The sequence below is a fragment of the Rhinatrema bivittatum genome, chromosome 9 (genome assembly GCF_901001135.1).
Source record: "Rhinatrema bivittatum chromosome 9, aRhiBiv1.1, whole genome shotgun sequence".
In the NCBI taxonomy this organism is placed as follows: domain Eukaryota; kingdom Metazoa; phylum Chordata; class Amphibia; order Gymnophiona; family Rhinatrematidae; genus Rhinatrema; species Rhinatrema bivittatum.
Genome location: NC_042623.1, coordinates 23,932,747 through 23,954,012, shown reverse-complemented (window position 1 = coordinate 23,954,012; position 21,266 = coordinate 23,932,747). Strand labels below are relative to the sequence as shown.

At 47.8% G+C, this 21,266-nt stretch overlaps 2 protein-coding genes across 3 annotated transcripts in view; one reads left to right on the top strand and one right to left on the bottom strand.

The window, feature by feature from the left end:
* The window catches only part of MEST, an 80,064-nt gene extending 59,520 nt beyond the window's left edge, over positions 1–20,544 (top strand). For both annotated transcript variants that reach the window (XM_029616033.1, XM_029616034.1), the window contains exons 12-13: positions 3,989–4,052; positions 12,749–20,544. In XM_029616033.1, the coding sequence (XP_029471893.1) occupies positions 3,989–4,052; positions 12,749–12,866 (182 nt within the window). In that variant the 3' untranslated portion in view covers positions 12,867–20,544. The remainder of the gene's footprint in view (positions 1–3,988; positions 4,053–12,748) is intronic.
* COPG2 (coatomer protein complex subunit gamma 2) overlaps positions 20,446–21,266 on the bottom strand; it is a 74,290-nt gene continuing 73,469 nt past the window's right edge. The window contains exon 24 of the mRNA XM_029616028.1: positions 20,446–21,037. Coding sequence (XP_029471888.1) covers positions 20,907–21,037 — 131 coding nt within the window. The 3' untranslated portion in view covers positions 20,446–20,906. The remainder of the gene's footprint in view (positions 21,038–21,266) is intronic.

Genomic DNA, 21,266 nt, shown 5'->3' with positions numbered 1-21,266 from the left:
TTAAGATTCCACGAGGGACCCACTTTCCACACTGGGGGCTACAAGTGTTTTAATGTGTGTGTGGGTTTTTTTTCAACTTTAGCCACTATAAAGAAAACATGAAGGGATACTTCCCTGTTGCTGACATCCAGAGCCACCGGAGAGCCGAATGTGAGTAGCAAGGGAACGAGGAGGGAACCAAACCACTGGCTATCCACTCTCCCCATCCAGAGGGGGGGTCACCAACCCCTGCTCGCCCACTCCACATGGGGGATGGTCCTTCCCAGAACAAACCGTGTCCGGGTGTAAGACCAGGGATACTCTCTGCACTTTACCATGAAGACAGCCTAAAGCCACCCCCTGAACCCAAAGGGAATTATAGGCCAGACCCTTCAACAGACCTTTTTACAAAAAGGTGACGATATAGGAAATGGAAGCCAGAGTAGGCCGTACACCCTGCTGAACACACCAAGCTTCAAAAAAATCCTCCATATCCTAATGTAAGCTAAGGATGTAGTTGCCTCTGTGGCCTACAGTAAGGTGGCAATGACATCTTTGGAATACCCCTACCCGAGTGAAAATTGTTCCTTTTTTTTTATCTTCAGACTGCAGGTTTACATCTCTGACATCTGCTGGAGACAGAGAAATACTGAGGGACTGCAGGTGGCACTCTAGGTTATGTTTTTATTCTCTGCCTCCATCTGCTGGTAGGGAGGCAAAACCCAGGAATCTGGACTGATCTGGGGTATAAACAGGAACTACAGGCCGGTTAATCTGACCTCTGTGGTGAGCAAACTAATGGAATCACTGCTAAAACGGAAGATAGTGCAGTTTTTGTAATCCAATGATTTGCAATATCGGAGGCAGCATGGTTTTACCAGAGGCAACTCTTGTCAGATGTATCTGAATTTCTTTGATTGGGTGACCAGAGAGTTGAATCAAGGGAGAACGCTAGACGTAGTGTATTTGGATTTCAGCAAGGCCTTTGACACGGTTCCGCACAAAAGACATAAATTGTGCACCCTTGGTATGGATCCTAGAGTGACTGACTGACTGGGAGGCAATAAAGGGTAGTAGTAAATGTGTGCCTCAGGGATCGGTTCTTGGACCAGCTCTTTTCAACATTTTTGGGAGCGACATAAGGGAAGGGTTTTTGGGAAAGGGTTGTCTTTTTTGCTAATGATACCAAAATCTGTAACAGGTTGCACAGCCAGGAAGGAATGGAAAAGATGAGAACAACGTTGTAGCTAGCCTATGGCCAATATGGCCTCTGCTTTAGGCGCCAGATCAGAAGGGCACTGCCGGCCACACTGGGACAGAGCCAGATCAAATCCTTTTAAGCAGCAGCACAGCTGCTATAGCTTCCCTCCTAGGACTGGTGGCGTTTCTAGTGTGCTAAGACACCTGCAGTTATTCAGGCAGTGTTAAGCATGTGCATAACAGAGGATGGCAGACGGACACCAGCAAGAAGCAGGTACTGCTGCCTGCCTAAGAGGACCCCGGGAAATCTAGTTAGCAGTGGCGTTCTGATACTGTGTGTCCTGCTGTTAAAAAGGAGCATGTGGTAAGGGCTACTCTATCGCTGACACTTCAGGCTTTGCAGACCTTGGACAGCGGTGCAGGCAGTCGGCTGGAAAACGCTTGGAGAGGGGCATCTCCTATTTGGCTTGCGATGGGGATGTTGCTTGTGTTAGGGGAAGTGAGACAGGAGGTGTCTGAGGGACAGGGAGAAAGGGATGTTTCTGGGAGGGAGAGGGGAAAGTTAGTGGCAGTATGAGGGAGAAGGAAATACTGGAACTGAACTGGCTGGAGGGGAGACTGGAAGAGACAGAGAGAAACCCTGGGTTGGGGAGAGAGAGAGGGTGGATATTGATGCTGGCTTGGAAGAGAATGGGGAGACAGATGGGGATACCAGTGCTAGACTGGGGGAGAGAGGGCAGGAACAGAGATGGGGGTCATTGGATGCTCGATGGGGAGAACGGGATAGAGTGGGGGATACTGGTGCTGGCCTGGGCAGCTGCCAGGGTGAGAGCAGTGTGTGTGCATACATGAGACGTGTAAGGGGGGGGGACGACAGTAAGACGGGGGAGAAGAGAGAGCGTGTGTGTGTGTGTCTGTGTGGAGGATAAAGTTTGCACACACACACACACCCGCCCTCCCCCCCCCCCAAGACATACACACTAATCCACAACAATCTCTTTCCCGTTATCCGTCTAAATGGTTTCTGAATATGTGCCCCTAAGATATTAGCGTCGTGTTGTGCACAGGGGGAGGGTGCACTTTTTCACTTGGCCGTAGGTGCCAAATTGCATGGCTTTGGCTGTAGATGAGTTTGGGATCTAGCAAAGCTCTAGGAATGGGCTAAGGTCCAGCACCTAAGACTTAATGCTAAAAAAAAAATGCCGACTTAATGCATTTAGGACGCAAAGACCGAAAGGAAAGGTACGTTATTGGTGAAATTCTTTTAAGCACAAAAAAAGCAGGATCTGGGGGTAATTGTTATGATCTTAAGGTGGCCAGACAGGTGGATAAAGCGACTGTAAAAGCCAGAAAGTTGCTTGGCTGCATAGGGAGGAAGGGAATGGTCAGCAGAAAAAGGAAGTGATACTGCCCCTGTATAGGTGCCAGGTGAGCCCTCCCGTGGAATACTGTGTACAGTGCAAAGATCTAAACATGTTTACCTTAGGGGAAAGGAGAGAGAGGGGAGAATTAAACTCTGGAATTTGTTGCCAGAGGATGTGGTTAGTGCAATTAGCGTAGCTGGGTTTAAAAAAGGATTGGATAAGGTCTTGGAGGAGAAGTCCATTACCTGCTATTAAGTTCACTTAGAGAATAGCCACTGCCATTAGCAATGGTAACATGGAATAGGCTTAGTTTTTGGGTGATTGCCAGGTTCTTGTGGCCTGGATTGGCCTTGATGGACCCTTGGTCTGACCCAGTATAGCATGTTCTTATGTTCTTCTTACATATGATAAGAGACATTCAAATATCTCAAAGGTTTCCATGCACAGGTGGTGAAACATTTTCAATGGAAAGGAGGCTCTAGAGTGAGGGGGTCGTGAGATGAGGGTGAAAGAAGGTAGACTCGGGAGTAATCTTAGGAAATATTTCTTTACAGAGAGGGTGGTGGATGCATGGAACGGCCTCCCAGTGGAAGCGGTACAGACAAAAACAGTATCTGAGTTCAAAAAAGCGAGGGATAAATACAGGGGATCTCTAAGGAAGTGCTAGGAATAATAATACTTAATTGGACAGATGGGCGCAGACTGGATGAGTCAAATGGTCTTTTTTTCTGCCAACATGCTTCTATGTAATACACAAATGCGTGCAAGAAAAACGTGCTCAGCCTGCACAAAACATGGTTTACGTGTGCATAATGATTATGCTCTGTGCACAAAACATGACTTGGGGGGCACAAATGTGCTTCTAAAACTTGTGCACATAGAACCCACAGCTTATTTTATACATTTAAATGGCAAGCACAGGATCCTCGCAGCACAAACTCCAGATTCAGGCCCAGAGACTTTACTCCACCTCTGACCAGGAGTTACATTTCCAGCCCTTAAGAAAACCCAAGTTAAGCCTACGCAGCCCTCTGCATTGGGGAGCAATAGCTAATGCCTTGATTAACGTGGGATTTGCATGCAGGAGTGCTAATCTGTGCACACAGTTTCTCTCTTTTTTTTTTTCCCCTCGGTGTGTGGCCACCTGCTGCAGATGACATGAAAGTGAGGGTGGTAGTTTGGCATGCTGTGCGATCACCTCTCTGCAGATAAAATGAAAGTATTATGCTGATGCTCTGCTGAGGGCCACAGTTTTGTATGTTAGTTCCAAAGGTTGAGAAGAGGGCAGATAGTTGGCCTGTTTGAAGCGAGACCTCATTCACAGCTCTTTGCGCCCGTCATAATACTCTTTGCTGTATGTTTCCAGTTCTTTAGGCTGCACGAGGATACCCTTCCTGTGAGTATAAGCTGTTCACAATCTGGTTTTTTTTTTTTTTTCTTTTCAGTGCATTTTATCTATGGACCGCTGGATCCTGTAAATCCTCATCCTGACTTCTTGATGCTTTACAGGTACCGTGTGTCTGCTGAGATACACCGCTGAGTGCATGCCTTGTCTAAGGGATTGCATTTAATTATTGTTCTGCATGGCGTTTTGCTGTGTAATAACGAAACCTTCTTATCAAGCATATTTTGTGGCAGATTAAGTCCCTCTGGAGTCTCCAAGCACCTCCAAGGTGCCTTTCTTCTAAATCCTAATATGCTGACAGGTCCTGTTTGTTTGCACAGGTTTCCTAGGTACAGAACATTGCACTGGAGGAAGGGGCCGGGGCATAGGAGCTATGAGCATGCTTGGGCTCAGAGGGCCCACACTAAATTTGCTGTTTTTGCTTTCAGTAATACTTCCTGTATAACAGTCAGTGGGTACTTGCCAGGTTCTTGTGGCCTGGTTTTGGCCTCTGTTGGAAACAGGATGCTGGGCTTGATGGACCCTTGGTCTGACCCCGCATGGCAATTTCTTATGTTCTTACGGGAGAGGAGCCCTTCACCTTGGCGGTGGCTCCAAGCGCCCTCCTACTATACCTAGTGGGTAATCTGGCACTGTCCAAAGTGTTTTGCTAACAGAGAACACATTAAAAGCTGTTTAATTTGGTGATGAGGATGAATGACTGAGTCGGCCATGTTGGCATTTCAGACTGTGAACCTAGAATTCACACAAACATGAAAGCAGATATAGACCTCTCCTTTGACACTGAGACACTGCTTCTAAGGTGACAGCAAATCTTGCTGGGCTGCTGTAAGATCCTAAAAAGGATGTTGGCAATTCGATCTTTAGAAATGTATGTAGCTGGTAGGCGTGGTTCCATGTTTAGGAATATAGATAGCTGGTAGGCATGAGGATCGTATGGTAACTTGCCTGCCTGGTGTGAAGGTGGCAGATCTCATATGTCACCTAGACAGGATTTTAGGGAGTGCTTGTGAGGAGCTGGCTGACATGGGACATGTGGATACCAACAACATAAGAAGTTGTGGGAGGGATGTTCTAGAAGCCGAATTTAGGCTTTTAGGTAGAGCGCTGTTATAGAAAAATTGGTCCTTACCTGCTAATTTTCATTCCTGAAATACCACAGATATTTCTAGACAAGTGGGTTTTGCATCCCTACCAGCAGATGGAGGCAGAGAAAACCTTTTCAGATACTGCTACATAACTTCATCTAATTCTCTTTCCTATAATATCCCTTCCAAAACATTGTACCTAGCTATTCTGTTTTTCAAAAATATTGTATCTAGTTCACCCACTTGTTAGCCTCTTGCTACAGTCTTTTGCCCCTTGTAAAGGCTACGTCTGTTGTCACGACGCCGCCGTTTTTATGTTTTATAGTTCTACAGTTTGTTCCTTGTAAAGGCTTCGTCTGTTGTTATGGCGACACCGTTTTTATGGTTTATGTAAACCGATACGATGTGCAAATGGTTGTCGGTATATAAAAAAGCTTAAATAAATAAATAACTGAGTGCCACCTGCAGTCCTTCAGTATTGACCTGTCCCAAGCCAAGATGAACCCAGCCAACTTTAACTGTCAACTGTAAACTAACCCCCCTTCCAAGGCAAGCAGGGAAAACAAAGGTTGGAACTCCTGAACGCAGCCCTCACCTCCAACAAAGGAACCTGAATCCCCTCTTAAACTCCTTCTGCCCTATTTACAACCATAGCAATCCAGGTCTTTCAAAATTAAAATACTGAGATGGGTCTCTGGCCAGATCTGTGGTATTTCAGGAAAGAAAATTAGCAGGTAGGAACTAATTTTTCTTTTCTGTACATACCCCAGCTCAGGCCAGACAAGTGGGATGTAGAGAAGCCCTCCTACTCTGGGCGGGATCCCGAAAGACTGGCTTGCAACACACCTTCACTAAAGAAGACTCTTCCAGCACCCAAACATCCAGACGGTAATGCTTGGTAAAAGTAAGATGCGAAGACCACGTTGTCACGTGACAAATTTCCTGCAGAGACAGTAACAAACTCCGCCCAGGAAGTAGCTTGCGCCCTGGTGGAATGTGCACGCAGTCCACTTGGAATTGCCCTACCTTTACAGATATAGGCTGAGCAGATAGCCTCTTTGAGCCAGTGCGCCACCGAAGCCTTAGAGGCCTTTGCACCCTTCTTTGTTCCACTAAAAAGAAAAAAGATGATCTGATCACTGAAAACTGTTAGTGACCTTAAGATAACACAACAGAATCTGACAACATCTAATAAGTGGAACCTACCTCTCATGTGGCATTTCCACTGACAAATGTCGAAAGGTGGGAAGCTCTACCACCTGATTGAGGTAAAGGAAGGGACCATACGCAACTCAACTCTATCCATAATCTGCAGAAATGTATCCCTATACGATAAAGCCTGAAGCTCTGAAATCTGTCTAGCCGAACAAATAGCCACCAAGAAGACTGTCTTTACTGTAAGATCCTTCAAAGAAGCCTGATGTAAAGGCTCAAAGGGAGGACCACACAATCCCTGCAGAATTAAATTAAGGTTCCACACCGGACACAATCTGTGAATCGGAGGCTTCAAATGTTTCACCCCTTTTAAGAAACAAATGACGTCCGGGTGCAAAGCCGGTCTTTGAGGTAAACTTCCCTGAAGTTTACATCAGACAACCCAAGGCTGCACCTGAAACTGAAGCAAATTGTAAGCCAACCCTTTGGTCAGACCATTCTGCAAAAAGGCTAAGATGTGAGGAATGTCCGCACGCAGAAGGCGAATACCTTCCTCCCCACACCAAGCTTCAAACACTTTCTATACTCAGGACATAAGCTAGAGAAGTGGAAGGTCTTCTAGCCTGAAGCAAGTTAGCAATCACAGCTTCCAAATAGCCCTTCAGACACAATCACCTCCACTCAAAAGCCAAGCTGCGAGACAAAAGCAATCCACCTGCTTTGAAAATATGGGCCCTTGATGAAAAAGCCCTTGCAAATGACCGAATTGGATGAACCAGATCTGCAAACCAGTTGTGGTGAGGCCATTCCGGAGCAATGAGAACCACTCTTCCCGAGTGCCACTTTATTCGACACAAGACTTGACCCACCAGAGGCCACGGACGAAACACATATAGCAGAATTTGCATGGGCCACGGGAGGACCAGAGCATTGACTCCCTTGTATCCAAACTCTTCTGTGGCTAAAAAAGTGCTCTGCTTTGGCACTGAGGCACGAAGCCATCAAATCCAACTGAGGTATGCCCCACCTGGCCGAAATGAGATCCATGGCTTCTGAAGATAACTCCCATTCCCGTGGATCCAACGTTGTCTGCTGAGATAATCTGCCTTCACATTGTCTACTCCAGCCACATGGGATGCTGTTCTGCCCACATAAAAAGATCATGGGCCTCCTGAGCCACCCAGTAACTCTTCATCCCGCCCTGATTGATATAAGACATTGTCGTCTCATTGACTGAGAATACCCACACTGTCTGACCTTGGATCTGCAGAAGGAAGACAATGCTCTGCAAACCACTCTCATTTCCAAATGCTTGGTAGACCAGGCTGCTTCCTTTAGTGACCACTGACCTTGAGCTATTTTGCCCAAGGCAAACATCGCCCCCTAACCCTTGAGGGTGGCATCTGTGGTCACTACCATCCAAGCCGGGAGTTCAAGATCCACCCCTCTGTCCAGGTTCTGCAGAGACAGCCACCACAACACTATACCTAGCACCTCCCTGAAGTGGCAAAGGCAGATAAAACCTGACAACTGTCTTCAACGGGAGAGAAGAGCTTGCTGCAAAGGCCACATATGAGCAAATGCCCATGGAACTAACTTCAGCATAGAAGCCATAGACCCCAGGACCTGTAAATAATCCGAGACCCTGAAAATAGCCAGTTGAAGTAGCTGCTACACCTGAGACTGACTTGCTCACTCTCTCGGAGGTAAGGAAAACCTTCTCTAAGCAGGTATCGAATCATGCCCCCAAGTATTCCAAGGACTGGGATGGAACCAAACTACTCTTTGCTAAGTTCACTACCCAGCCCAGAGAGCGAAATGACAGGATTCCGAATTTGCCCAGATGAGCCAATCGTCCAAGTTCGGGTGTACCAGAACATCTTCCTTTCGTAGCGCCTTTGCTACCACCACTATCACCTTCGTGAAAGTCCTTGGCATGGTTGCCAGGCCGAAAGGAAGAGCTCGGAACCAAAAGTGCTGTCCTAGCACCACAAACTGTAGAAACTTCTGAAGGTCCAGGCGAATAGGAATATACAGATAAGCCTCCGTCAGATCCAATGATGCTAGATACTCCTCTTTGCGAACTGCAGCTATCACTTTTCGCAAGGTTTCCATGTGAATACGTGGCACCCATAGCGCCGCATTGATCCAGAATAGGCCAAAAGGTGCCTTCCTTCTTCGGAACCACAAAGTAAACAGAATACCTTCCCTGGCCCCATTCTGGAGGAGGAACTGGCACTATTGCTTCTAGACACCACAGGCCCTGTAACGTCTCCCGCACCGCTTTTTTTTTTTAATGCGGGACACACAACAAGACTCCACATAGGCCTCTCTAATCAGGTGAGAAAAGTCTGTGTAGTCATCTATCATCACATTCAGAACCAATTCATCTGTTGTGATGTTGGTTCACTCTTGCACCATTTGGATATGAAATAATTGAGTATGCTACTTTGCTTGTTTTGTTTTTTTTTTTTATAATAGATAGCGATTTAAGTAAGGCCATGTATTTTTACTTTCATAATCTTAATTATGAATTTCATGATCAGAAAGTCCGTATTTTCCCAGATTTATCTAGAATTACTCAAGAGTGGAAGAAGGGGTTGCTTGCGCTTAGACAGGAGCTGCTAGCATTGGGGGCCATCCTTAATGCTACGCTACCCTTGTATATGCCACATTAAATATCTTTCTGATAATTATATCTTCTTCTCCCCTGAGCAACTCAGATCATTTATTAATGTGAGGAAGAACTTATCTCCACTTCCCTATGAACAACAACAGGCTTGATTTATTAGCATTGGGCTGACTAGATCATTGCTATGGCCCTTTCATAGTACCGTTTCTTATTTTTGAATGCTCTTCTGTTTTTTTTTTTCTTTGCTTCCTCCCTAATTTCCTGTGTTAAAATTGTTTAGTATCAATATTATGTTGCTATAATATTGTTTCTGTATTTGATCTTTTCCATTTCAAATTGTGTCCCAAAGTATTGAGTTTGGGCTTTGTAGATATATATAAATACTTCATAAATAAAATTTAAAAAAAAATCCAGGGATTTCTCTGGCAAGGAATAGGAAAATTGGTTCTTACCTGCTAATTTTCGTTTCTGTAGTACCAAGGATCAGTCCAGCCCGCTGGGTTGTGTCTCCCTTCCAGCAGAGGGAGTCAGAGAAAAAAACTGAAAAGGCACCCCTCTTAACCTGGTGTGCCACCTGCGATCCCTCAGTATATACGATATCAAAGCAGAATAACCAATAAAGGAGAACAAATCCCCAAACATAACCAGTGGCTACAATAATACACGCGGTAAAATAAACAAACTGTACTGCCGCATAACATATCAATCAAGAAGCTTCCTTCCCATGTCTGTAAAGAACTCTGCCGAGGTAAGAAGAAGGAAGAAAACATACAGAAAAAAACACTCTCCAGAAAACCCAAGGGCGGGCATCTAGACTGATCCTTGGTATTACAGGAACGAAAATTAGCAGGTAAGAACCAATTTTCCTTTCCCTGTACGTACCAGGATCAGTCCAGACCGCTGGGATGTACCAGAGCTGCCCTAATTGGGGTGGGATCTGGAGAGTCCCACATGAAGAACACTGCTGCCAAAACAGTCGACCTCCAGCTCCCAGAAGTCCACACGATAATGTTTCGCAAAAGTATGCAAGGATTTCCAAGTGGCTGCTCTACAAATCTCCTGCGGCGAGACCAACTGGCTCTCCACCCAAGAAGCCACTTGAGACCTGGTAGAGTGCGCTTTCAAGCCTTCTGGTATGGCACGCCCTGCGCAAAGATAAGTGGAGGAAATGGCCTCATTCAACCACCTAGCAACCGTAGCTTTGGATGCCTTGTGTCCCCGTCTAGGACCAGTCAATAAGACAAACAAATGATCCGATAATTGAAAAGCATTGGTCACCTCTAGATAGCGAAGGAGAACCTGGCGCACATCCAACTTATGCAGATCCTTATCCGTCGCAGAAGTCGGATCCAAATTCGGGAAGGCTGGTAACTCTACCGTCTGACATGAAAAGCCGATACCACCTTGGGCAAGAAGGGAGGGAATAGTCTGCAGCGAAGCCCTGGAATACGAAGATACGGATCCCGACATGACAAAGCTTGAAGCTCTGAAATTAGCTGTGCGGAGGTAATGGCTACCAAAAAAACCAGTCTTGAGTGTCAAATCCTTCACTGTAGCCGGCCGGAGGGGCTCAAAAGGAAGACCACATAAGCCCTTGAGAACTAAATTCAAGCTCCAGGCAGGACAAATTTGTCGTACTGGCGGGCGCAAATGCTTGGCCCCCTTCAAAAACCGGGACCCATCTGGATGAGCTGCCAGTGAAAAGCCATCAGTCTTGCCCCGGAGGCAACCCAGTGCCGCATGTTCTATCAACCCTTCTGCTGAGAGTCAGAGAAAATACGGAGGGATCGCAGGTGCTAGACCAGGTTAAGAGGGGTGCCTTTTCAGTTTTTTTCTCTGACTCCCTCTGCTGGAAGGGAGAGACAAACCCAGTGGTCTGGACTGATCCTGGTACATACAGGGAAATACCTTTTGTCAGTGTGCTGCATGCCTCACTGCTCCAATGGTGTTGAAGGGCTAGCAGGAGGGGAAAAAAAGCACTCTGCTCTCCCCGAGGGTCTTACCTGCTCATCTTAGCCTAGTGGTGAGGCCCCAGTACAGGGGCACGCTTGCCTGCTGCTCCTCTTGGTTTTTTTTTTTTTTTTTGCTAAAATAAACTTTGTCATAAAAGACAGTCTGAAGAAATTCCTGCAAAGCTGCCAGAATATTCCTTCATGCCCTTTTCAGCCTCATCACTGCTGCTTTGGGTCGGCCAGCGATAAAGGGGGTAGGGAATTCCTCCCCTTTCCGCGATGCTGCCTGCTAATTGCCAGGCGCTGACAAAAAGCCGTCGTTCCCACATTTGACAGCCGAGCCCTCGTGCCTGCTGCAGCCGCTTGTGTGACAGTTCTATCCCACGGTGGCTCAGAGGATGCCCCGAAGCTTATCCTCCCAAGGCACACTTTAGGGGTGGATGCATCTCTTTGCAGGCCCTGCACTACTTGCCGCCTCCCCTGGCTGCCACCATTATGAGCACACTTGCTGCATTCTGCGCTCACACTCAGGTGCATACTGTTCTATCAGCCTTACAGCACTAGCTGTGTCCTATGGCCGTGGTCATAAGTGCCCACTCTTCCCCTTGCCGGGTTTGCAGTATTGGCCATGTCCTGCAGCATCATGCGCGCCAACTTGGGCGCAAAGTGTTCTCACTGGCCTTGCAGCACCGGTCGTGTCCCGTGGCCGCCAGCACTATGCGTGTACTTCATGCTTGTCTGGGTCAGATGTGCCTCCCGCTCGACAGGAAACTGCCTCCCAACAGCCAGTACTGAAGCCCCTGGACCCAGTTGCCCATTAGGCCTTAACTGTTTGCACGCCTTCTCCTCACCCGCTTGTCTCATGACCTGCTGGTCAGTGTCCACACCCACACTGCCTCTTTTATTTATTTTTTCCCAGAAGACAGGCCTGCAAAAATACCCTCCCAATAAAAAGAGGAAATACTTTCCTCATGGTGCTTAGACGGTCGAGGGCCAGCAAGAGCAGTCCAAGGGGAAGGAGTGAGCCAGAACCACTGGCTTTCAGTCCCCTCAATGAGTTGAGACTGAGCTAAACCAGGATACCAACCCCCTGCTCCACCAGAAGGATGGCCCTTAAAGCTCACTTGACAATCATGTTGTTTTGTTTTCTTTCTTTCTTTCTCTTAAATTCTCCTGACTGCAGCTGGCACTCTGGATTATGTAGCAGCACCTGAAATGTTTTTATTCTCTGCCTCCATCTGGTGGTAGGGATGCAAAAGCCAGGTGTCTGGACTGATCTGGGGTAGGAACAGGAAATGCAGCTCACAGTGCAGCAGGCCCAGTTGTCCAAGCTGGAGCAATGTAAGGTTGCACGCTGGGCTCAGTTTTTCACTTCCCTCTCCCTCCGCCTGTTCCAGACCTGGTTTTACACTATTGTATGCATGAACTTGTAGCTGTGTCTTCCCTTCTTCATGCATGGACTGGATGTGTGTTTGGAGCCAGATGGCATCATAAATCACTCAGGATAGCTGGTGGGCTTTTAACGGTCTTCCGCGTGGAGCAAGGTCAGAGCTGGTCTGTAAAGCTTGGCTTTTCCTACTGCAGCCTTAACAATTTTAGCCAACTTTTTTTTTGATATATAATGAACACATCTTCTGAAGCCACCTCCCTCACTAGACTGTAAGCTTTTTGTGGACGGGACTGTGTATTGTGCCATGCAATAGCAGTCTAGAAAGGAGTCAATGCCCAGTGCTGCATAGCGAGTCCTGAAGATGAAGGCTAGCTGCCTCTTCAGAAACTAGAAGTGCCCTGCAGTCTCTTTAATGCATGGCCACTCATGCTACAGTTGCACTTGTACAATGTTTTACGGTGATGAATATGGCCAGCTATCTCCTGCAATTGCAGGAAGGTCAGAGCACTGGTAAGGCTGCCCCAGCAATGTTTGGTGTCTCCTGCTGCTTAAGCTTCTGTTCATATTGTCCTTTTTTCAACAGAAAACTGCTGCCAAGGTCCACAGTCTCGGTCCTGGATGATCACATCAGCCACTACCCCCAGCTGGAGGATCCCATGGGTTTCCTGAATGCATACTTGAACTTTATCAACTCGTTCTGAGTGGACAGCTGCCTTCTGGATTTTATTTTTTTCCAGCTGCCATCTAAGGGCGGTGGCACTTTGCATCAGGCTGCCTCGGGGGGCTTCTGGATCATTCAGGGCAGTAAGATACCTGCTGAGCCATGCTGTAGCACAGGATCCCCAGGAGCAGAGTAGGAGCCTGATCAACAAAAGAACCACCTTCTATGAAGCAGATACTTTTTTTTTTTTAACTGTGGGAATACTAAAACCAATTTTTCTAAAAAAAAACAAAATACAAATTAACTTTTTATGTTTCTTAAGTTGATCATGATATAGTATAAATCATTGCTGTGGATTAGAAAGACACTGCACTGGATGCTGCCCGTCCAACATGGGACTGTTGGATTTTTTTCTACATGACTAACAGCACTGTGCTACCTTCTGCAATAATTTGCAGTACAATTTCCAGTATTTGCACACTGCTGCTAGTAGTGGAGGATGCTTGGCTTCCCTGCTTCTAGCTTGAGGTCTTGCTTTTTTTTTTTTTTTTTTCCCCCCCTCCTTGCTTTCTGGGTTCAGAAGGGCTGTGAAGATATGACATCAGCTCCCTCCATGCAATAGTCCTTAGAGGCTCGATGAGACTTCTTTCAGAAGGAACAACACGATCAGTTTCAAAAGATAGTAAGCATAACTTCTTTATCCCAGCAGTGCTTGTAAGTAGAAAGCTGAGCCAGAGCTCTTGCTACTTCTAACACATTGAGCTTCCTTTTCTTTTGTCCAGTCGGTATTTAAACTAGCCAAGCTCTTTCCTACAGAGAACAGCTGGAAGCATAAGAAAATGGGAGTGTGCAGTGACAGCTTGCAAGCAGCGAATGTAAGGAGAGGACGCAGCTTGTAGGGGGGAACAGCCTCAATCAGGGCCTGTGTCCCCTATTTCATAATTAAAATAAGGGAAAGCTGCAAGTACCACCTCCTTTTCTCTTAAAAGCTTAAGGAAAGAAACAGCTCACGCCTTCTCCAGTTTTTCTTTGTAATTAAAATCCTGCCCTGTAGAGGTCTGCTGGAGTAGCACAGGCTGCTTCTGCCACCCAGGGCAGAGCTAACCGCTGTAGGTGTTAAGGAAAATCATCCCATAAAACAGGACCTATGACCACAGAACATTTGTTCATTTGTCAGACGCCAAGCAGAGCTGCTAGCAGTAGCATGGGAAGGGGTTTAAAGGAAAAAAAAAGAATGTGCTTTACTTTAATCAAGCATTTTATAACACTGGAAAGGCAATCGCTGTAGATCTGAGACTTTGTACAGAACTGTTTGGGAGCTTTCCATAGTAATTGCTCTCCCACCGCTAAGGAAAATTGGTTCTTACCTGCTAATTTTCGTTCCTGTAATACAGCAGATCATTCCAGACCAGTGGGTTGTGTATCCCTACCTGCAGAGGGAGTCTGAGAACAAAACCTTTTGCCCCCAGAAGAGAGAGAGTACCACCTGCAGTCCCTCAGTATCGGCCTGTACCCAAGCCCGTGAAACTAAACTTCAACCAAGGGCGACCTTCCCAACTAACCAGAAGGCCAGGTTGCCTGAAACCAACGACACATACACCGGTAAGCCACCGCGCCTGCTTTTAAATAGAAATCCAATCATTCCTTCAGAATACTAAAAGCTCAACAGACTGTCTTTCAGAGTTAGAAGGGAGAATGGTCTATTGTATTACAGGAACAAAAGTTAGCAGGTAAGAACCAATTTTCCTTTCCTGTACATACACAGATCATTCCAGACCAGTAGGATGAAGCCAAGCCACCTTATACTCGGCGGGCCTTCAAAAGACCCGCTCGCAAAACACTCTCACCGAAGAACACCTCCTCCTGCACCCTAACAGCCAAACGATAAAACTTGGTGAAAGTGTGAATGGAAGACTAGACAGCTGCCCTACAAATCTCCTACAGAGAAAGAATCCACCCAGGCAGCCACCTGTGCCCTTGTGGACTGGGCTCTCACCCCCACGGGAGCCTGCTTTCCTTTAGAAATGTACGCAGAAGTGATAACTTCCCAAATCCATCTAGAAATGGTAGCTTTAGATGCTGTGTCTCCATTCGTGGCCCCGGCCAATAAGACAAAGATATGGTCTGACCCTCAAAAAGCAATAGAAACTTCCAGCTAAGCGGAAAAGAAAGTGCCGCCCATCCAACAAATGCAGCTCCCTCTCTCGGCAGGAATCACGGGACCAGGCTGGAAAAGCTGGAAAGTTCCACCATCTGATTGACAGGGAAAGAAGAGACCACCTTGGGCATGAAGGAAGGAACTGTTTGCAAGGATACCCCAACCCGGTAAATTCTCAGGGAAGGGTCTCTACACGATAAGGCTTGCAGCTCCGAAATCCTCTGTGCCGAACAGATAGCCACCAGGAACACAGTCTTCAGAGTCAAATTCTTCAATGATGCCCTCTTCAATGGAGCACCAAATTTAAGCTCCATTCTGGGCATACTTTGCACACTGGCGGACGCAAATGCTTCGCTCCTCTAAGAAACCTGATGATATCTGGATGTGTCAGCAGCGTCTGACTCTGAGCAACATCTCGGAGGGCTCCCAAAGCAGCTACCTGCTGCAGGAAATCCAAAATCTGGGACACCCCCACAGCCACAGGCCTCAAGTTCCTCTGCAAGCACCAACCTTCAAACACCTGCCAAAACCTGGTATACACCATCAATGTAGCAGGTCTCCTAGCCTGAAGATTGGAAATTACAGGCTCAGAATATACCCTTTCAGACGTAAACTCCGTCTCTCAAAAGCCAAGCCACGAGACAGAAGTGATCGACCCAATCCGAGAATATAGGCCCCGTGACGCAGAAGGCACGGAAGAGGAGACAGAGAAGAAATCCTGTGGACCATGGACACACCAGAGCCTCGAGCCCCACTGATCCGAGTTCCCTCCTTCGACCGAACAGTTTTAGAGTTGGCTCGGGTCGCCATCAGGTCCAACTGCGGAGCGCCTCCATCTGGTGCAAATGTGATTTCATGCCTCGGAGGACAACTCCCACTCTCAGGGTCCAAGCGCTGTCTGCTAAGGAGGTCCGCTTGCATGTTTTCCACTCCCGTGACATGCGACACGGCGATGCCCCCAAGATTAATCTCTGCCCAGGTAAACAAACGTCGCGCTTCCAGCACCACTGCAGGGCTCCTGGTTCCCCCCGCCTGTTGATATGCGGCTGTGGTTGTGTTGTGCGCACCAGCTGACTAAAGGCAGGAATACTTGAAGGGCCCGGCGAATTGCCCAGGTTTAGAGTCTGTTGCTAGATCAAGATTTCTCATTCACCACAGGGCTTGAGTGGTCTTGTTTTGACACACTGCTCCCCATCCAGAGAGGCTGGCATCTGTAAAGATGCCCACCCAACCGGGGGGGGGGGGTCCAACTCCACCCCTTTCTCCAGGTTGTGACACAACAGCCACCAAGAGAGACTGTATCTGGGTTCCTGTAGAAGAGGCATCAGAATATGGAACTGCTCAGACACAGGACTCCACCTGGACCAGAGCGCATGCTGTAAAGGTCTCAAATGCATAAAAGCCCAAGGCAGCAGCTCTAATGTGGACACCATGGAACCCAGGACTTGTAGATAATCCCAGGCTGTTGGCACTGTCAAGTGAAGAAGGCCTTTCACCTGAGTCTGTAGCTTCCGCACTCTCTGTTGCCAGAAAGACCTTGCCTTTTTGCTTGTCAAGCCGCACTTCTAGGTACACCAGGCATTGTGTGGGCACCAACTGGCTCTTCTGTAGATTGATGACCCAACCAAGAGACCGTAGGGTGGTCGTCACTCTCTGGAGAAATCTCTCACAGTCCTCCCGAGACTTCGCCTGGATGAGCCAATCATCCAAATATGGATGCACCAAGATCCCTTTTTTGCGCAGAGCTGCTACTATTACTACCATCACCTTGGTGAACATGCGAGGAGCTGTGGCCAGCCCAAAAGGAAGAGCCCGAAACTGAAAATGCCAACCCAGCACCTTGAACCTCAGGAATAGTTGATGGTCCTGCCAGATCAGAATGTGCAGATAAGCCTCCATTAGATCAAAGGTCTCGAGGAACTCCCATTTGCACACCGCCGCAAGCACTGTTCGGAGCATTTCCATGCGGAACTTGGGAACTCGGCACAGGTTCACCTTCTGCAAGTTGAGGATAGGATGAAAGGACCCTTCCTTCTTGGGAACCACAAAGTACACCTACTACTGACCCTGGCCCTGCTTCGCAGGAGGGACTGGACAAATGGCGTTGAGATTGAGTAACCGCTGGAGAGTCGCCCACATGGCCACTCTTGAGAAATCGCCTGAGACTCTACAAAGGTGTCCTGAACTGGAAACAAGAAAGCTAGAGCATAACCGTGCCAGACTACCTCCAGGACCCACCTGACTGAGGTAATCTTCTCCTACACCTTGTAGAAGCTGGATAATCTGCCTCCTACAGCTTCTGCGTGGAAGGGGAGGGTCCTGGCCTCATTGTGGAGGCTTACCGCCTCCTGAGCCCTGACCTTTACCATCTCTGGAAGTCCGATGACCTCCACGAAAGGACTGCAGATGACCAGAGCTTTGCCTAGACCCAGGGGGAGGCACAGGTTTACCAGAACAAAAACACAGAGAATCCCTAAAACGAGCTTGTGAAGGAAAAACCTTCCGTTTCCTATCTTCGGGCAACCTATTGCCCTTCGTCTCCCCCAACAGTTTCACCAACTGATCCAAATCCTCCCCAAAAGGGAGTTTCCCTTGAAGGGGAGATTATGGAGCTGCGCCATAGAGGACAAGTCTGCTGACCAGTTCCGTAACCATAAAAGCCTGTGAGCTGCCAGAAGTGTGAACCGAATCAGAGAACATCCACCGTATAAGCCACTCCCCCCTCAAGATGGGCTGCTTGAAGGGCAAATAGTTGACCGCTGCTACCGCCTCCGCAACCTTCTGGATCCAACTCAGCCAGGCATACTGCATCGTGCTGGCACACAGTGCTGCATGCAGCCTGAGCACAGAGACCTCAAAACAAGTGCTTCAGCTGAATTTCCAGTTTGAGGTCCTGCATGTCTTTCAAAGCAGCCACCCCGATTGCCTTCTTTGTGACTGCCGAAACAGCTGCATCCACCTGCGGCACTTTCAGAAAGTCCAAGGTCTCCAGAGAGAGGGGGTAAATATTTGCCATCGCTCGGCCCACTTTTAAGGCAGAATCAGCAAAGTCCCACGCTCTTGTCACCAACTTCCTGATTTGCTTGGACAGGGGAAAGGCAGTTGTCAGTCCTCAGACCATTGAGCACCAGATTGACTCCCTCACTGTCCAACTCTTCCTGGGAGACCTTAACCCCCAACTCTTCTAAAACTTGGGGAATCAATGTGTGTAGCTCCTCCAGCCGGACATTTTGAGGGTCATCCCCCTCCGCATTGGGAATCCATCCAAGGCCGGGTCATCCGTGTTGGGATCAGATCCCAGGTCTGTTCCCTGTGGGTGTGGGGGACTACCTTGCAGCACCCCCTAGGTCACCTCGTGCTTGATGGAACCCCAGACCACTCCACTGCCCTTTTAATTCCGGATCTTTGATTGGCCAAAAAGGCCCGATGAAGAAGCAGCATAAATTCAGGAGGGAAGTCCTCAGGCTGCTCCCACACCCCCTTGTGGGGGCTCAGGCTGTTCAGCATTGTCCGGAGGCATGCAAACCAGCTCCATAGGGGAAAGGGGAATCCCCCCGGCACACGAGGTCAGAAGTCTCGAATTCCGAGGCAGAGGCCTAGCCTAACGGAGCGGCCCCCTCGCGAGGGGCCCTTCTCTCCTGACCTGCAGTTAACACAGAGGGAGGGCAAATCCAACCTGTCTCCTGCTGCATGGCAGGCAGCCATCTTGGATTTTGGTGCCATGCGGCGAACCACAGGAGAGCTCTGATGAAAACGGCACCTGCCGAAAAGGAGCTGCACTCAGCCACCTGCTAGTGGAGCAAAGCGCCTGCAGACCAAGGCACCGGGGCCCGTAGTTGCCTGCCCCAAAAGCATCACTCACACTGTGGGACATGAGAGAACCAACAGACACCCCAAAAGAGCAGAGGGAGCCCCCCTCCCTTCAGAAAGCGATAGTGTCTGCTGTCGCACCCGCCTGGAGCCCCGCGCTGCTGACCCTTACGCCCCAGCCACCGACGGTCTCTTCCTCGGGCTGCAGTACCCACTTGTCCTGGCTGGGCCCTGACTAAATCCAGAGGCCTATCTGAGGACCTTAGGTTCTGATGAAATTACTTTTTTTTTTTTCTTTTAATTAAACCCTAGACTGCAGGTTTGCATCTCTACCATTGGCTGGAGTCAGAGAGATACTGAGGGGATTGCAGGTGGCACTCTCTCTTACGCAGCAGTGTCCGAAGTTTTTGTTCTCTGACTCCATCTGCTGGTAGAGATACACAACCCACTGGTCTGGAATGATCTGAGTATGTACAGGAACTGAATTATATCAGCACTCTGAAAAGATAGGCAAGCAAGCTGGCTAATTAAATCCTGTGCTCTCCTTCCCTCAAAGCGTGACTAGTGCTAAGAGCATGGATACCCTTCGCCCCTTCTAGTGGAAAGCTTTTGGATTTTCAGCCAAGCTGTTCAGTGCACCCTTGCAAGCATACTAATCTAGGTATCCCCTTTCCTTTAGTAAATGAGTAACTTTTTCCAGATAAAGAGATTTTAAGGCAGGATATGACAGGTGTGAAGGTGAAGCACAAGCAGCAGCATTTCCAGGCTCCATGAGAGAAGCCCTGGCAGTGGCTGGCACAGCAGATGGGCTCAGAAGAGGTAGCAGGCTCTAATTAACACAGGTCAGAACTGTGTAAAACATTCGTAAAAGTAGAAAATAATTGAGTATATTTTAACACCAACCAAAGCTCAGGCCTTTGAGCCCAACTGCATCAGACCAGTTTTAAGATGGCAATTTTCAGATGGTGATTTAGCCTAGAGAAATGGCTTTAAAAATGGCCACCCTACTTTTAGTCACTGCTGGGGGAGGTGCTACCAGCTGAAGGTTTGGGCTCTACTTTCAAAGCTACATGTTACTTCCCACAAAAAGCAGATACAAGCGTCCATGGATACTTTGTAACCAGGGAAAATTACAGACAGACTGTCCCCCCCCTCCACTTTCCTTTTGAAATCAGAGGAAGAACTGTGCACAGAAACCCAGCCAGTTTGAAAGTTACCCCCTTTAAGTAAGTCTTCCCTACGCAGCCATTGAGCTTGGAGCAGTTCTCCAGAGTGACCACAGGATGTCGCTGTCCACCAGTTTTCTCCTTGTCACATGCTCTGATGCTCAGCTGAATTCATTACTACTGGATCACGTGAGCAAAGTCTAGGGCCCTGTGGGTGCAGTGCCCCTCCAGGCAGCAGGGTGGCAGAAGTGATGAGCATAAAACAAGGTTCTGTGGCTCAGCTGCACCACATCCCTTCCCCCTTTTCCAGCTGCTGCTCTGGAACTAGTCCTGGTTTGTAACCATGCAGGATCGTGGGGAATTACTTTTTTCTACTGCAAAAGTGAATCATACAAATAAATATATTTTCAGCATTAATATTTATCTACATTTGTACAACAGATCATTTTGAAGTTAAAAGAAAATTATCTGACAATTTCTTAAAGAAAAAAAAAACAAACTTTATTAACTGCTGGAATAACCTGCAAAGGCTGAAACTGGAATTCTTTATTTTCCATTAATAAAACGAGTTTGGAAAAAACTTATCCAAAGTTGAATTTTCTTTGCAGTGAATATTCTCCTTTCATCTATTTAAGTTTGGGCAACAGTGGGAGGGAAGTTGGGAATGTAAAGTCATTTAGAGGCAGTAATTTTTTACATCTCCACTTCCATTTATAATTTAAGCACATTTTTAACACAAGGGGTAAAACCAATACTGGCCACCGCCTGATAACGATTAGCCCTTTGACAACTGGATTGACAGCAGTCTTGCTGAAGCCTGGTAGTTATACTGCATTTCTGCTCTCCAGAATATAGCAGAAGGCCACAGCTGGTCTGATCATTTTCTCTCTTCTGTGAATGGAAATGGGGACACATTTTGAGTCTTTAAAATGGGAGTGGGGCAGGTTTAACCAACAGAGGCAAGAATGACGTCCACCGGTGTTTCGTCTCTACTTCTGACCGTCACCTGCATCGTGACACCGTCTGCTAGAGCGAGCCGGGACCGCACCAGCACGTCGTAGCCCCCTCGGTACACACCTGTACAGGAAGAATGCAGATCGTGTCAAATTGCTTTATGCAGCAGATCGCTTCCCTACCCTGTGCTAATGCCCTACTCCAGTGCCACTCGGGGCCCCAGGAGTTTAAGTGCAGGGAATTGTAAATCACCCCATCCAGCAGAGGGGAAAAAAAATTAATATAAACATTAGTAGCAACATGTCTTGAAACGCAGACTGAGGGTCAGGCCTCACGTGTGTGGCAAGAAGGA